Source organism: Malus domestica, chromosome 06, assembly GCF_042453785.1.
Source record: "Malus domestica chromosome 06, GDT2T_hap1".
NCBI classification, from domain to species: domain Eukaryota; kingdom Viridiplantae; phylum Streptophyta; class Magnoliopsida; order Rosales; family Rosaceae; genus Malus; species Malus domestica.
In genome coordinates this window covers 21299535-21311538 of record NC_091666.1, presented here as the reverse complement: position 1 = coordinate 21311538, position 12004 = coordinate 21299535, and the positions used below count along the sequence as shown (strand labels likewise).

The following is a 12004-nucleotide window of genomic DNA, read 5'->3' as shown; positions in this document are numbered from 1 at the left end:
GAGAAGTTGTTTTTGCTTCTTTAATAGGCGATGACACTCATCCCATGAAGCCTGATCGAGATAGATCATGTGAACTTCGTAGTTTTAGCACTGGGTCCCACTGGGCATGCCAAAATATTGACACTAAAAACTACCAAGCCTACATGGCGCGCATGCCGAGTAATCTATAAGCTAACTACGTCATTCAGTGAATGCGGGACCGTGCCAACTCGTCGGCGGAGGAGTAAAATTTGTTGATATTGCATTGGGTGCGCTGCTGACTTCTTGATCTTGCGGTTGTGGCCGAGGTAGGAACACATCTCAGCCTTCGGGTTCTAGAGCCTGAAGACAAGGCTGCTAACTTAGCGAAGTTCAATATCCAATTCGGCTTCCAATGTGCCGAATGTAGTAACTCGTAACACCTCACTTCGCCAAGAAGGCTGATGAGATGACCTCGACCAATAAGGATTCAGAAATCCTTCTCGACCGAGACTTGGATAGGTAATCAACCGTCCTCGTCGCAGTGCTATTGATGCCGACGGAAGATGCTGCGAGATCGGCTGATTCTACGGTGACAGAGCTATCTATGCCGACTTAAGATATCACCGGTTGCTTTCACAGTGTTGTTGATGCCAACGGAAGATGTGTCAGCGAAAAGAGAAAATAAAAAATCTCAGTTGTTGAGAGAGTTTGTGCAAGGCAATTGTGTGTTGAATTGGAGGTCCCCCAAATGTTGCACGATGTCTTGTATTTATAGGGTTGAAGTATTTGGCTTGCACGGTCAAATAATGTTGAAGAGTTTAATTGCAACTCTAATTCCTGAAGTTGATCCGCATCAGAAACAATCAATTGCAAAACACCTTCCTCTTACACTTCTTGCTTTGCTTTGGTGATGTGGCTTTTCCACATGCTTTCCTCCATCTACACACAACCAAAGCAAAACCCCTTCCTCTGACATTTCATTATTGCACGGCACCATTTCAAATAATCTCCCACGTGGAGACCATTAACAAGGCTCCATTTTCCATGCCGTCTTATCCATGCACCATTTGCAAATCAATTGCAAATCCTTATCCGCCATTATCACAAATTGTTTGCCGCGTGAGTCGTACCAAACATCCCAAACCCGCTGGAAGTGTAATTCTGTCTTCTTGATCAAATAAACAACCAGCTTAACAACTCCACGAAGGTCTAGAACTCTACTCATTTAACGGCCTCGATTGTTCGAGCCGATTGTGTAATTTTGGGCCTAAACAGAATATTATATGGATCATAGTGTCTTAAAATGAGATTCCACCTTTTACATTATAAATTTATTGTGTTGTCCTAAAGTTAATACTATAGCATCCAAAAAAAGAATAAAGACTTCAACAGTTTAGCAAATAATCATATAAAAGTTTTTATTTTTTATTTTTTTTTATTTTTTTAACAACCGATATTTATCTATACGATATTTATCTATACGATATTTATCTATACTAGTGGGAGAGAGTGGGCTTAGCCTCATAATAAGCTAGCAATAATGTGGTTCAACTGGCCTTTAGCGAGAATCGAACCTAAGACCTCTCACTTACAAGTGAAGAGGAATACCACTAAACCATAGTACTAAGTGGCATATAAAAGTTAATTATAATGACCAAAATAAATGAGATTAATAGGAAAAGGTGATACTATTTACACAGTTATTTTTACCTCCCACACACCCGTGTTGATCTTTAATTCATTAATCCTGTGTCCTGAAAATTGAGAGGTGTGTGAAATATAAAATGGGGTGTCTGGATAGCACCACCCAATAAAGAATAATGGCCACTAATTCAGTACTTCACGCTGGATTCCAAAATCTTCCAAAGACAATTCCACTTATGTTTCAATGAAAAAAATAAAACATGAAGTATGATCCCAATTTACTGGAAAAATTCTATTACTGCAAAGTAACTTAAAAAGTAACAGCACTGCATCTGCATGTGGTCCTTCAGCCTGCATGGCAACTACATCAACCACATTCTAGAAGGACATTCCTGTGCCCACTTCACAAAAGGAGGAGATCAATCACCCCAACAGACAAAGGCATCTCACACCCACCACCTCCATAGTCCACAAAAAGAACCTTCTTCTAGTAATTTCTCCTTTTTCCAAACTGTCTTCTTCTACCCACCTATGAATGTCTTCTTCCATTAACCCCTCATCCAAGTCATCAAATCATTAGCAATTTGGTCAACTTTTCCATGAAGCTGTATCGCACTCAAGCTCTACTAGCTCCCCAACAATGACGTTTTAGGTCAACTTCTACGTCTCACCACCAATATCTTGCCGTGTGTACAATGCAGGCACAAAGCAGCATCCAAATTTTTCATAGTTCCCTCACTAACCAGAATATTTCTTCTGGTTATGCTTCTTTTCTTTAATTTATATGGCTAAATACTAAATTGAGATTATTTTGTATAAATATGTATATATATGCACTTCAATTGTCTTTCTTTTCTTTTTTCTACCAAGACTGTACAAAATTCAGTTTCTTATTTTTATTGATCTAAGATTATTGCAAAATTTCTTACTCTGAAAGTGAACGAAGGTGTTAGGAAGGGATATGGATTTGAAAGGAGAAGCTAAAGGTCATGGTATATATATAAGTATTTCCCAAGAGTGTTCTAAAAGTGTTCCTTGTGGAATTCGAACTTGGTTGAACCTTTTTGATTGAACTCATAGCAAAGCTGGCTGAGTTCTTTGGCCAAAACTGGTGCTCCACAATAGAATACCCCTGCTCAAATATTTCAACACGGTTAATTAGTAACAGTATTTGGAGAAAGCAAGCGAATTCTGCTTATAGGTTTAAGAATATTGACTTACCTATCCTTGCATTACAGTGTTTGGAGGAAGTTTTTGAGAAAACTTTCTTCCAATTAGGCCTTGCAAAATGGGTCCGCACCTAAGTATAAGAATGAAGAGTAGTAAGTAAAGTTATTTTCACGATCAACGAGTCCGACCGAAGGAAGTGCTCGCCACCTCGACGCTATACCCAAAAAGGAGTAGTGATAAAGTACCACGGATATAACTGGTATCTTATTTATGAAGGAAGAGAGAAGCACAATGGACCATTTGTCCACTCAGTTTTGGTGGCTCAACATCCCGAGTGAATCATATATAAAGAAAAAATTCCCAAGTTTATGTATTGGAAGAAAAAGAAAATGACAAATTAAGGCATTGGTTGCAGATTCAGTGCCACAAAAATTCTGTGGTGTAAAAACCAATGCTTGAAAGGTTAACATTCATGAGATGCTATAGAATGAAAGAGATCAAATATCTTACCCTTGTGCCAGACACAATATCCACCCCATTCTTAGCATGGTTGAGAGCTTGAACCATGGTGATAAGTGTTGATCGAGCATCGCCTTCCTCGTACACACTAGTCAAGTAGTTGTGCATCTCAATGACACCCTAAAAGTAAATAAAAAAGTCATGACAAAGTTATAAGTAACTTAATTATGGTCATCTATCTATATACGCAATCAATTCCACGGGAACATGTCTAATTACCCTTTGATCAAGCTCTGCAACTTCATTCATCACTCCCTTGAACCAATCAAATGACCCTTGCTCCCTCGTTACCCAATAAAAGTAGGCATTGGTGGTCTTCAGAGGCTTTTTTCGTTTCGGATAAACCTTGTTGTGATTGGGAGAACCTATACTTCCAGAACTTAGGTCTGATGTTCGACTGAAATCTGAAACGGAATCCTGAAAAGAAGAAAGTAGATTTGTGAGTCCTCATTGATGCAAAGGACTTGGTGACCAAGAAACACATATTTAGATGATAACATTGGGATAGTGAAGTAGCAGTCACAATAAGCAGAATGGCTGCACAAGTTATACATATACTTACTGCCTGCTCTTCCATCTTGACAATATTGTTGAGCAAATCTTTCAAAATACTGATGAATGGCGTTGCACCGATTCCAAGACCAACAAGCAGAAGGACATCATATTTCCGGTAGTCTTGTGCTGGGGCACCGTAAGGCCCATCTATTAAAAGCTTGGGCAAACTGGTGTCCAGAAAACTTGTGTTTAAATATCTTACTAAAATTGAGACCAAAATACTAATAATTTCATGATATACACCTTGTCTTGGTTGTCTCATCAGCCCTTAGAAGGCCACTCTTCCCAGCTAAGGGAGGCTCGCAAGCTTCTGAGAAGACTCTCTTAAGCTCTTGTGTCCAGTCACCAAGCTGACGAATGTGAACGCTAAGATAGTCATCACCTGGAGCAGATGTAATCGAAAATGGATGCCTGACATAAATATTTTAACAAATTAGCACTCGGGATGAGCAAATCAGAAACAACATCCATACAATAATTAGAGGCAGGGGACTAAAATTGAGTGTTTTTCGGAAATTGGTATCACCATGGTGACTTACCACTCAAACGGAGAAACTGCTGGGCACTGTACAAACATGTACTGACCACTCTTGTACTTAAACTGTTGTGGCTTAGACATTTGCAATGTGAGAACGTTTCCAGGATAAATAGCAACCTGCAGGTTCAGAATTAATATCTAATCAAATAACTCATAATTGCAACTTACTAGCAAGCAGCCTTATATATATATATATTATAGTTTCCTAACAATAGAAGTTGTATTAATGCGCTAGTGTACATGTTCACCTTCAGAAGACGGACAATATATGAGCCGGACCGAAAGATTCTCAAGATCCTTTCTCCAGCATATAGTAAAACAGGAACACAAAGATACATCCAAGTCTGAAGGCATGAATATAACACTCTTTATTGAGAAACTTAAACAATGTTAACAACCCAAATTAAAGATATATTTCTAATCAATACAAGGATATCAAATAATTACCGTCTTTAGGTACCATATGTGCACGAGATAGAGGAAAACGCCATGGATAATGAGCAAGATGTAGACAATAACAAATAAGTGATGTGAATACCAGAAAGCATTGAAGCCGGTGAGCCTATTGAAGGGCTTGGGAAGCTTAATGAGGCTCCGCCTGAACCACCGTGTAGCGAGTGTGAAAGCAATAATCATGCATATCACCATTATAATTCCAGTCACCCCCTCTGCCCCTTTAACCAAATCTAGGTAGGTGGGTTTATGCTTTCCAAAGTCATGATGCAAATATTTCTCGTAGTCTGATTCGGGAACCTTTATAAGCCTCGGAAAATCACAAGCAAGATGGTTCCCAGCATGGAGAATGACACCAACTACGATGGCTGCAGCAATTGTCTGCAAAGGTTCTCAAAGGAAAACACATTTTAGCGGATGGCACATAGTATTATCCGTTTCAGAAGGTGAGAATTGAGTTTAATCAACCGGGGATTCAGTTAACAAGATTAATTAATAAATTCGGGACCTCTACAAATCAAGTAATTTGGCACTCTAGCATTGAACAATCTCACTTGGATGTGTCATGTGATGCTACTTCAAGAATCTTTGCCAAGCCTTTGTACATAAAAAAAAGTTTCTAAGTCACAATGAGGCACATTGCATTTACGATTATATTGTAGAGAAAACAAAGTGCACAGAGGAAATCATCTATAATTACGTCAACCAGATGTAGTCAAGTGAGTTCCCCTCACCTAAACCCTAAAAATAGAACCCAGGAGGATCCTTTCCGCAGCCTCTTTGTGAGGATTCTGAATATCCTTAAATCGTATCTATTTATCGTATATCGTGTGGTCAGTTTTCATCGAATACTATTCATATTTAATTTAAAATAAAAATATTTCAAATGATTATGACTGCACGATATACGATAAACGGACACAATTTGAGGATCCTGAGGATCCTCACAAAAAGGATCCGGAGAAGATCCTCATTCACATAGAACTATGTTAACCTACAAACAAATTTAAATTAATATTTCTACTATATTAGTTTGGCCAAATTGGATTATTCATCCCCGTGGTCATAGGAAACTTGCATGATGACCCCCGTGGTGAAAAAATTAGGAATTAAACCCATGTGGTTAAGAATGTTAGCAAATTTGGTCCAAAAGTAAGATTTCTGTTAAATGACTGTTAAAAGTATGGGTAAAACTGTATTTTCAGCTCCAATTGACATTTAAAATAAATAATTTTTTTATAACAATTAACAAAAAAAATAATGCTTAATTTTTTAAATAAAAAAAAGCCCCAATTCAATGTCAATTGGAACTGAAAATACAGTTTTACCCCAACTTTTAACAATCCTTTAACAGAAATCTTATTTTTGGTCTAAATTTGCTAACATTCTAGACCACAGAAGTTTAATTCCTAGTTTTTTTCACCACGAGGGTCATCATGCAAGTGTCCTATGACCACGGGGATGAACAATCCAATTTGGCCTATTAGTTTTGGCACCTCAACAGCAATTAGGATCTACCAGTGCTCATAGGACGGTGATGCCTCTTTATATTTCTTTTTCGGTGACATGTGATTTGATACCTATTCCCTTTATTTTTATTAAAGAAAGATATCTACGAATCAAGTATAAATACAGCAGTAATACTTTAACCTTATTTTTCAAAAAAAAGAAAAGAAAAAAGTTGAACCTTATATATCCTAAACATGTGGGTTGCCTGGTTACTTTTCCCAAATTAAGTCAATGCGTTTCTGGTTCCCACCCACTAAATGGTTTTCTCCTTTCCTTTGCCCTAACAAAAGAAAGGTATATAATGCTATTTATTTTGTCAACTTCTGCTGCCTATAGTCTCTAGATGAAACTAGTGCTTTCCAAGGGCTAAAGTATACCCTTGCGTTGGCACTAAATATTATAAAGTTTGCCCTAGATGCAGGGCGAAGATATACATAGACCGGCGGCTGACCATGTGAGATCATGTCATCACTAGCTTACAAAATTCCAAACTTTCGTATAACTATACTAAAGAAATGGTTAACAAATGTGTTATTGGCCCCAAAATTCTAAATTTCCGTATAATTATACTAAAAAAATTTGCTAATATTTTCTAAATGTGTCCGAAGATAAGTGGGACCAAGTTAGCTAATATTTTCGTATAATGAGTGTGTTATGCACGTGGTACCTTGTGGAAGTTGATGTTGTCGTCAAAAGGCACAAAGAAGCCAAGCCTGGTGGACCTGAGCCAAGTGATGGTGTTTCTACAAACAGGCAACAGCACAAGAGCCATGTTGAATTTCAAGGTCTCGCCAGCACCTTTGGCCGTGAGAAGGCAATAACCCATTATCTGAAAAGCACTTTTCCTCTTGTACTGGATGAATTTCCATGTGAAGAGCGTAATCATAATGCTAACCCACAATGTCAAAACCCAGATTCTCTTCCAGTTTTCCTGCAAGTAATAGAGTAATTTGGTGCTCATTCTGCGTATTGGACTCCTACTTCTCAGCCCTTGGAGGTTCTGGCTCAATGCTTGGCTCGTGTAACTGAGTGCTTGGCTGTAGTTTAAGTACGTGTCTTTTTGTAGTAGAAGCGTCTCCAATTGCCATAACTGCATCAACATTTTATCGCCGTCCTCATCATCCGCATTATTAACAACAAAATCTTCACATTTTTTTTTTTAAGACAAAAAAAAAAGTTTGAATCCAAAACGCAGTTCAAGAGTAAAATCATATTCAACTACACCAGTAACACCCACTTTGGACAAACTCGTCAGAGAATGAAGATGACTACCATGCAATGCAGGAAAGATTTCAAGAAATCTGCATGATGTCAACTCATAACTCTGCACGCGTGCCTACGTGTTTGGGTGAGAATTAAGCGTAGAAGTAGAAGGTCCACGTGGGAGGATGAGGTGAGAATCCTGAGAATTCTTTAATTTTGTCAATTCATCGTATATTATACGGTCATAAATTATTTTAAAAATTTTATTTAAAATAAAATACAAATAATACCTAACGAAAACTGATCGCACAATTCACAATAAACGGATACGATTAAAGGATCATATGGATCCTCACAAAGATAATCCGTACAGTATCCTCACCCAACTATATGTGTACGTCAGAATAGCACTCGCCAAAGCGTAGTAGGTGAAGATGATTTTCCGTGTGTATGATTAAATTACGATAGTACCCTTACAAGATATGATGTGTAATAGTTAGTCACATCTCTTCCAATCGTTCGAACATCTCCACTAAGTTTAGTTTAATTAATATTTCTCTGCACTTAAGATGTAAATAAAAATAAAACACTATTTTTATATATAGATAGAAGAAAATTGTTTGAAACAGTCATGAAAGGCTTTTGAGAATGGAAAAGATGCAAGGATGATGACCTATATAACTACCAGCTTAAGAAAAAATTTCACTAGCTTTTCCTTTGGAATAATTCATCCACTATTCTTCGACCTTATTGATGCAATTTTTTTTCATAGAAAAAAAGATCATGTCTCAAAACACTTAGTAGCAGGTACATAATTAAATTCAGGCAAGATAAGTAAGGAATGAGAAAAAAAGGAAATCTGATAATGAAGTCAACAGTAACGAAAAAAATGGTTCAACCGTCCCAAATGTTTGTCAATAAGTTTGTCAATAAAACAAGGAAATCTAATAATTAACTGGAATTCTGGTTGGTGAAATTTAAGCATGCATCTTACTTTTAACTGTGTCAATGCCTTATTTGACATGTAAACCCAACTAATTACTTGGAAAACTAATTTGCAAATTAAATTATAAAAGTCCATGCCTCAAGAATGTGTAGTTGGATTGCCCAAGACTATTTAAACAAAATTTCCTAGCAGTTCTAGTTTTCTTTATCATTAATAAATCATTTTTCATTAAAAGTAAAAGTCTACTACAAACAATGACGGACTCCAAGATTTGGATATTTAATCATCAATATGCTTATCTTATGGCCAGTGAGAAATATATAAAAGGGTTGTGTATATATAAATACATATATACATATATAAAAGGGTTGTGTATATATATATAAATACATACATAGAAATATATAAAAGGGTTGTGTAACTAAAAGTTGTGGCAATTGGGACCTACCTCGATGTAGCCAAGTCTTTCAGGATCCAACTCTTCCATGATCAGAGCTGCATATTCCTCTGCTTGTTCCTTCAATCTTGATAGCTTGTTTGCAGAAGCACTCAACATGATGATCTAAACCATTCGAAATAAAATAAATAAAATAATAATTCTTTTTTACAAGAAATTAAATAAGAATTTAATTATAATTTTTTCCAGCAAACACTGAGTTTATAGTTCACATTAGCTAAAACTATCCGAACAAAAAAGGAAATTTATAGTTCACATTAGCTAAAACTATCCAAACAAAAAAGGAAATTTCCAAACAACGACCGAAATACTTACTACCATATATTGACTACAAAGCCCTCACCAACCCCACTGAAAACAATTAGAGGACCATAGGAAAATTAATGAAAAGTCTAAAAAAAAATTAGTTTTAATGAAAAATGACAAATAAAGGTGTAGTGAATAGTACCAAAGAAATGTAAAAATGTGATTTTCTGTTAAAAATGAACAGTACAGGGAGTGTTACGTTAAAACTCCGTTAGACCATTCCCAAAAATTTGGTAAAATCTGAGAATTTGAGGTGTCATATGTCAACTACAAATGAATAAAGATGCTTACGAACCAAGAAAAAAGAGACGTTTCAATTAACTCCATTATTAAGTTTTTTATTTTTATTTTATAATTTAAGTGTGGTAGTTAGTTTTGGAATTTTTCATTGATTTATGGTCACCCAATCCTGCCTACCATGAATTATAATAAAACAAATGACACCATGTTGACCATGAAAATATGAAACCCCACAAGAAGCTCATGCATTACTTGTACGATTAGATTAGGGAGATCAAATTTCATGGACGATTGAGTTTGGTCGGCGCAGAGTTAGGCAAGTTCATGAACAGCATTTATATTATTAATTTAACGTGGTTGCGTAAGCATGTTCAAAGTTGATTAGAAAAAATATAATAAAATAAAAATAAAATCCTTTGATCAATATAATTAAAATACCTCTTTAACTTCTTCTTCTGTAATTCGACCATCATCGTTCTTGTCCACCCTGTTGGAATATATAAATTATGAATTAAAATATTTCCATTTAAGTTTAAGTACTTCAGAAAAAGTGCAATACGACATGACGATTTGGCATTATTTGTCCTAGTGTTTGCTTTACATGAATATACAATTAAGGTTGAGCAAACAATTAATGAGCAATGATTGTGATTAGATAAATTTTTTTTTCTTTTTTTTTGTCAAAAGGTAATTAGATAATTTATGAATTACTGCGTACATGTCGAAGAAGATCTGGAGTCTGGAATCGAAACTTTGATCGGAAATTTGGGACCAAAACTCATAGAGCTCGTCCTTGCTGATTTTCTCAACCTTCATTCGTCGTCTACGACCCAACGCATCGAACAACTCCAACGCAAATTCCTTGGAATCTCTCATTCCTTCAAAAACAAAATCAAACAAAACAACAAACACACAAAAATCAATAGTGTATGAAAATAAACATAATACTATTGACTGCAGCAAACTGCGCGAGCATTTTTTATCGTTTATCATTTGAAACCCGAAATATCATTTTACAAAAATCTTTCTTGCATACATAATGTGAAGATAAATTGTAGTTTTAGTAACAGTAGTACCGATGCATTGACCGAAATGGGCGCGATGGAGGTGACCGTCCTTGGCGAGCTTGTTGAAATTGGCCTCCACTTCGTTCCAAGCATCGACGCCATTGGTCTTCGAACTCTTGCAGTTACTGATGAACCTTAACCCCCGAAGCGCTTTCTGAGCGCCGGAGCGAGTGCGATCAAGCTGCGCTCGCTGCCGCCTGAGAGCGCGAGCGGCCAGCGCCGAGTCAAACGCACCGCCTCCGCCACCACCGACCGATGCATTTTGAGAAGTCGAAGCAGAGAGAACTCTCGAGCCGTGGCTTTGGTTCCACGAAAACCTCCTCAGCTCGGCTTTGAGCTCTTGAGAAAATTGCTTCGCTTTCGCTACGGCCTCGGCTTTGAGCTCCTGAGAAAACTGCCGTATCCGATTGTTGGACGAGCTTCGCCGTATCGTGGATGGCGACTGAGAAGCCGAAGCCAACGCCGACGTCGGAGTTTCATTTCCAGCAGTGGCGAGTTCGTCGATGTGAATGACGGTGGCAGGCTCGACGCTGCGGAGGACAATCGTGTTGTCATCTTGTAAGTCGAGAGTTACCTCGACGAACTCCTGATCCCCAGAGTTGGAGTCATCGGTCATTGCCGGAGATGATGATCCGGTGCTGACCGTCGATCTCATGGGGACGGAGTCCGAGGCCCATCGGCGCTCGTGCCTCGGAACAGCCCTCATTGATGAATAAAACAGAATGATAATTAACAAACAGAAACAGTTGTATATAATTTAAAAATGAGTGGGGGGAGGTTGTGGTGTTTATAAGAGTTGTAAAAATGCAGAGGTGAGGAGAGTGTTGAGTGAGTTTTGTTTTCTTCTATTTTTTTGTGAAAAGAGGGTGAATTGGTCGTGGAACGCGGTTTGTTCGGAATCTCAGGGAAAAGACATGTACGCGGAGCGCAGCATTAGACAGAGAAAAGAGAGAAGCAGACAAAGCTTTGTAGCAGAGAAGGAAGAAAGTTAAAAGTACTCAATTATCTCCGGGGGCCATACAATAACACCACCACAAGTATATTATACATGTACATATTTATGTGTTATATATGTACGTTTGTTTATTTATTTTATGTAAATTGATATTTGTTTTGTTACGAACTTCTATTCGGATGTGGTTACGGTTCGTTTGAATGTGTTACACGCAAGGTTTCAAAATGTGCTAGGCACTAGTCAGGCGGCGGACAAGCGTCTAGCAGCTAGACGTTTAGACGGAGCCTAGGCAGGGCCTAGGTGGGGGTCTAGGTAGTTTTATTTTTAACATATAAATAATGGGAACTTTAATGAAAAGTTATTGATACTGTTCATTTTAACGAAAAATTATATTTTAACACTAAAAAGTCAATCATGGTACTATTCACTTTACCCTTTATTTTGTCCTTATCATTAAAACTCAAGGTTTTCAAGCCATTTT

The 12004-nt window shown here is 37.4% G+C and overlaps 1 protein-coding gene across 1 annotated transcript; it reads right to left on the bottom strand.

Annotated features, from left to right (window-relative positions):
- Positions 1–1782: 1782 nt before the first annotated feature.
- On the bottom strand, positions 1783–11609 carry LOC103430595 (respiratory burst oxidase homolog protein A-like). Its single transcript, XM_029104719.2, has 14 exons — positions 10578–11609; positions 10220–10379; positions 9940–9988; positions 8947–9060; positions 7017–7439; positions 4835–5221; positions 4636–4731; positions 4389–4504; positions 4093–4260; positions 3857–4016; positions 3514–3711; positions 3286–3414; positions 2827–2905; positions 1783–2737 (listed from the first exon to the last, which is right to left on the bottom strand). Exons 1-14 carry the CDS (start codon positions 11272–11274, stop codon positions 2628–2630), a joined length of 2886 nt encoding a protein of 961 aa, XP_028960552.1. The 5' UTR covers positions 11275–11609; the 3' UTR covers positions 1783–2627.
- Between the last annotated feature and the right edge of the window lie 395 nt (positions 11610–12004).